This window comes from Xyrauchen texanus, chromosome 4, assembly GCF_025860055.1.
Source record: "Xyrauchen texanus isolate HMW12.3.18 chromosome 4, RBS_HiC_50CHRs, whole genome shotgun sequence".
Taxonomy (NCBI): domain Eukaryota; kingdom Metazoa; phylum Chordata; class Actinopteri; order Cypriniformes; family Catostomidae; genus Xyrauchen; species Xyrauchen texanus.
Window position 1 is genome coordinate 6,325,674 of NC_068279.1, and position 5,544 is coordinate 6,331,217.

The 5,544-nt window shown below is 34.0% G+C and overlaps 1 protein-coding gene across 2 annotated transcripts; it reads left to right on the forward strand.

The window, feature by feature from the left end:
• The first annotated feature begins 239 nt into the window (after positions 1-239).
• On the forward strand, positions 240-5,219 carry zgc:112294 (transmembrane protein 17A). 2 transcript variants are annotated; one of them, XM_052125678.1, is made up of 4 exons: positions 240-550; positions 2,139-2,245; positions 2,982-3,095; positions 4,621-5,219. In XM_052125678.1, the coding sequence occupies exons 1-4, from the start codon at positions 421-423 to the stop codon at positions 4,936-4,938; spliced, it is 669 nt and encodes a 222-aa protein (XP_051981638.1). In that variant the 5' UTR covers positions 240-420; the 3' UTR covers positions 4,939-5,219. The 2 variants fall into 2 exon arrangements, with proteins under 2 accessions (XP_051981638.1, XP_051981639.1); XM_052125679.1 differs by lacking the exon at positions 2,982-3,095.
• Positions 5,220-5,544: the final 325 nt, after the last annotated feature.

Sequence of the window (5,544 nt, forward strand, 5' to 3'; positions counted from 1 at the left end):
GGGACCGACAAAATGTCCCCACAAGGTCAAAAATTTCGGGTTTTACTATCCTTATGGGGACATTTGGTCCCCACAAAGTGATAAATACACGCTCACACACACACACACACACACACACACACACACACACACACACACACACACACACACACACAATTCAATTCTAATAAATTATTAGCAAATTATATAGTATTTATTCATGTTTCATTTATTTAACTTCATTTTTACAGCAGCAATATCTCTAACTATGGTTACCATGTTAATTTTCTGTAAGAGTGACAGCCTTAATCTGCTGTCAGACTCCATCTGTTTCCTTGGATTTAATCTGGTTAGCTCTTGGATGGCACCAATTAATCTCAAACTGCACAAACCATAAGGGAGCTGCATGACTGACTGTTCGAGCACTTAACGTAGTCTGCCATGCCTGTGTTTTACACACCTATTCCTCAGAATCTGAGAGTAGGTCTTGCTAATATAAGTGGGTCAGTGTTTATAAATAACAGGACGAGAGACAGTGGAGACTTCAGGGATCCTTATCAGGATAATGAAGGTAAGGCTTCTACCAAAGCACTTTACACCCTGTCTAGATCATAAGCAAAGGCGTGGGAAGGGGGGTGCTGAGGGTGCTGAAGCACCCCCTAGTGAGCAAGACTGGAAAACAGTATCAATGAAATATCGTGTAATTTATGCTAATAAAAATGGCATCTGGTTTTGGAGAGATTTGTCATGCTTGTGGGCAGGGCTCTGCTGAATTGAAGAAAGAACCCTGTGGTGGTGATGGGCACTATAGTGAACTTTTTATTCTCCCTTTTTGTGTTTTCATCTTCTGATGTTTGTTTGTGTTTAACATAAATCGCTGGATTTTGAAATTGTATTAGGGTCAGGAATGAGGTTAGGGCATCTGTTGCCTCTTAGGAACAAATTGAGGCCTCTTTGTACAATGGGCGTACCGTGATAGGGAGACACGTGGTTCTCTGATGCCCTCCTTGCATGTGCATGGTGTGTAAATCATCTGCCTAGCACCCCTTGCCAAAAATGTGTTCCCACACCTATGATCAAATGCCAAAAAATGTTTCACACTGATGGTCTTACTCACATTGCAAGAGAAATATGAAACAATAATTCACCATTAACAGTAGTGTTTATAATAGGCTCTACAATAATAGAGGTGGTAACCCCAGCAATAGCAAAGCAATTTACCACAGCTAGGGTGGGGAAAGCAATCTGTAATAAATATTATAGAAACATATCAGTTTAATTAAACATTATTATTGATTGCTTACCTTGCTAAATAGTCTGTAACCCTCTGGGTTCTGAGGGTATTTTGGGCCCTGGAGAAGATTTGTGCTTTTTTCAGGAGCTTAAAAACATATTAATGGCTGAAGTCTGATAACACTGTATTCAGAAATAACTGGGCTACAATAATATGTGAGTAACATGTGTGTACATGTTTGTATTTTTGAGAAAATAACGTTTATGCATGTTTTTTGAAAAAAAAAAAAATGTTTTAAGTCATTAAAATAAGGCCATATAACACATACTAAACATTTGTCCACAAGACTTTTGAGAACTGGATCTTGTAGCCTAGAGGTTTTGCTACAAAATTATGTGAAAACCTTCCTGATCACTCATTCATACAAAACAATATAGTAATTTAACTTTTGTAAGACACTTTTAGTGTTAGAAAGGTTATATGCGAGGAGGCGTGAACTATCATGAATATTGATTGTAATTCACACCTGAGGAGACAAAAGACCCCTCCCCTGGGCCCATCAATGAGGAATGTGACAGAAAGAGAATTAGTGTAAGGCGACTTAATGATCAAAATCAAGTTTTAATTTAAAAGAATCTGTCTTTACATAAAGACTTTACTTTTTAGACCTACAATACCATTTAAAATAAGTCTCTTCTGCTCATCAAAGCTGCATTTATTTGATACAAAATACAGTAAAAACATTGATATTCTGAACTCTTTTTACAATTTAAAAGCACATATTTCTATTTGAATATATTGTAAAATGAAATTTGTGATCAAAGCTGAATTTCCAGCATCATTACTGCAGTCTTCAGTGTCACATGATCCTTCAGAAAGACCCTTGTTGATCTTTCAAACTTGCATGTGTACTTCTGCTCTCCAGTGTGCAGTGAGGTCTCGTCTCATCTCTCGCTGCAGATGCTGCTGTATTTCAACATGTTCTTCTTCCCCTTTTGGTGGATTTCTGAGGTTGTGATGCTGGAATTAAAGGTGTGTTGAATTAGTTTCTGCAATAATACCATCTGTATGGTATTCCCAAATGTCATAAACAAATAAAAACTGAGATAATCCTGAGGATCAAAGTATTGAAAAATGGAATAACCACCTTTCTATGCCTACAAACTAGTAGACTTTTAGGGTGAATCTCACAAATAGAGATCCAGGTCACATTTCACTGCTCAAAATTATATTTTGCGTAAAGAGAATGACCATTAAGACCATTAAGGGGGGTGATATAACCAGGATGGGTTTCCTAACATTCTGCCAAACAGTATTTTTAATGTATCAAAACTCTCCAGTGCTAAGGAAAGCCCTCAGCCAATTTTTTGGTGTATTCGTATAACAAATAAAAAATTTAACTACCTGAAAACAACAAATGTTTAACTACCTGAGTTTTTCATTTGAACTTTTATTTATTTATGTATTTATTTTAAATCACCCTTTTGTGATCGCCTGCTCTTCTGAAGTATTTCTAAAGTTGTGTCTTTAAAAGCTTGGTTAAATCATGGTGATTCACATGTAAGATCATGAAAATATAATTTCCATTTAAGAAATGAAAGATCATTGTACCCTCTTTGAAACACCTCTCGCAACCCCTTGTAACTTTCTCATGATACTATTTGGATAAGCTTTATTTTTTGGGTCAAACTAAGGTTATGTTTTTCTAAGGCAATATTCAGCAAGGGTGGAAATCTGGGAATCTCATTCTCTTTCTTTTTTTCCACAGTTCTCTTTACTGCCAACGTATTACCAGTGCTTGTTGGTGACAGGAATAGTGCTAATTAGCATATTTGAAGTGTTGCGAGTGTATCTGGGCTACATGGGGAACCTCAAAGAGAAGGTAATCTAAAAGAACATTTAAAAATCATTCATTAGAATATGGCCTAATAATGTCTGTATGTTAATAAGAGAAATTAACATTTACAGAAACATTACATGACGTTCAATATATTAGTACTTAATTAAAAAAATAATGTAAGTTTCTTTTTTATAATTTGTTTTGAATATTTACTGTATATAATAATGTACACTAAGCATCTGTTAAGCATCATATAGTTTGTATATATATATATATATACACATTATATATTATTTTATATATATTATTTTATACATCATGAAAGCATAGCCAGGGTTGGGGAGTAACGGAATACATGTAATGGGATTACGTATTTATAATACAAAATATAAGTAACTGTATTCCAATACAGTTACAATTTAAATAATTGGTAATTAGAATACAGTTACATTCTAAATGTAGTTTGATTACTGAAGAAATTACTTTGCATTTTATTGTCATTCGTTTAATTTAATATTTAGTCCTTTCAGATGGAAAACATTTATACATATAAATGATGCGATACAAAGTGCATTTGAACAGCAGTGAAACACTTTCTTATGATGTGTTACATTCATTCGAGCAGACAGAGAAGTAAGTTTGAAGTAAGTTTGGAGCAGAAGAAATAGAAATAAACGTTGTGTAAACTGTTAGCTTTACGCTAAGCTAAAATGTTATTTCTAGCCATTTTACATGCACATGTTACCAGTCACGATCATATTTTTTTATCAAGGAAATCCACGTTGGATCATAATTTCTTATTTTCTATTAAGTACTTTGATATTAGATTCAAAAATCATATTCTTGTTAATAATTGTTGGATTGTTTTTCTGTAAAAATATCTAAAAATCCTTAAAAAAAATCTACCAGTGCTGAAGAAGTAATCCAAAGTATTTATATTACGTTACTGACCTTGAGTAATCTAACAAAATACGTTAAAAATGACATTTTACAGCACATGTTCTGTAATCTGTAGTGTAATCCATTTAAAAAGTAACCCTCCCAATTCTGAGCATAGTCCATGTGATATGTGCACTTTGCTTTTAAGTCTTTGGAAGAAATACAATAGCTTTGTGTGAGGAATGAAATGAAAGTCTTTTTTTGTATAAAATTATCCCCTCTGCTGTAGCTTTCAAATGACATGTTTGGAATGGCATGATTGGGAGTAAATAATGACATAATTTTATTTTTGGGCGAGCTGTCCCTTTAATGGTTTTTATACTGTTAGTGGTTATCACAGTATAATAATGTTAATGGTTATTTGCTGCCAACGCAATTTATTTAGTAACACTTTACAACAAGTTTCCATTCGTTAACATTGGTTAATGCATTAGGTATCGTGAACAAACAATGAACAATATATTTTTATTCATCTTTATTAATTTAATAAAAATACAATTGTTCATTGTAGGTTCATGTTAGTTCATAGTGCATTAACTAATGTTAACAAATGTAACTTTACTGTAAAGTTTTACCATTTCTTCTTTCACTTCTCTTCACCCTCTTCTCTTTTTCTCTGTCTCTTTAGGTTCCAGAGTTAGCTGGATTCTGGCTGATCTCCTTCCTCTTCCAGCTGCCTATACTCCTCTTCTTCATCACTGATCAAGACATCATCATTCTTCCTCTAGAGTGGGCCGTTCACTCTCTCTACCTGGCCTTCCTCCTGGCCGAGGTGCTGACGTCGTTTCTCGCCCTGCGGGTCATGACTCGTAAACTTGCTCTGCAGTTTCACATGAGACAGTTTGGCCCCATCCAGAGTCTCCATACAGGAGAAGCTCTGCCTCTGTTTGCACTTCAACATGGGAGTAGGAGTGTGCTGCCTGTAAGAAACATCCAGCCACACTGAGACATCATGTGTCCTCGAACTATCAGCATTGTGACCTTGAAGAAGATATTGGTTCATATGACTGCTGCTGTTATTAGTGAACTGCCAGTCACAGATTACTGATCAACTACTGTTGTGTTATGTGTAACATAACTTGAATAAGTAGACATGTTTAAAATGAACTCAAATAATTTTATTTATACATCTATCCTTATTCATTTGAACCCATTTCTAAATTAAACTTTTACTATTTTTTATGTATTTATTGATTTATGTTTTACATGATTTTTAAATACCTTTTATATTCCTTAGTTTGTTTATGTATTACATTAAAAAAACATTATGCCTATGTAAATTAGTTTTAATTAACATTAAAGGCTATATGTAATGTGCTATATACTGTAAATAAACTTGTTTTGACTTGACTATCCTAAATGTTATTATATTATATTATATTATATTATATAATATACCTTTATATTAATGATGGGACAAAATACTGAAAAAAGAGAAAAAATAACCAAAGTGCAATATGTCTTATAACCACATAGTGGCGCTCTAGGACTGATATCCACATTTGTCTTCATTGCCGCAAAGAACACTGAGAGAATGACTCATCAGCATGAA

Coding starts and splice junctions, on each gene's coding strand:
- zgc:112294 (XM_052125678.1), top strand. CDS start 421: ATGCCTGTGTTTTACACACCTATTCCTCAGAATCTGAGAGTAGGTCTT. Junction 2,246..2,981: donor TTGTGATGCTGGAATTAAAG/GTGTGTTGAATT, acceptor TTTTTTCCACAG/TTCTCTTTACTGCCAACGTA. Junction 3,096..4,620: donor TGGGGAACCTCAAAGAGAAG/GTAATCTAAAAG, acceptor CTGTCTCTTTAG/GTTCCAGAGTTAGCTGGATT.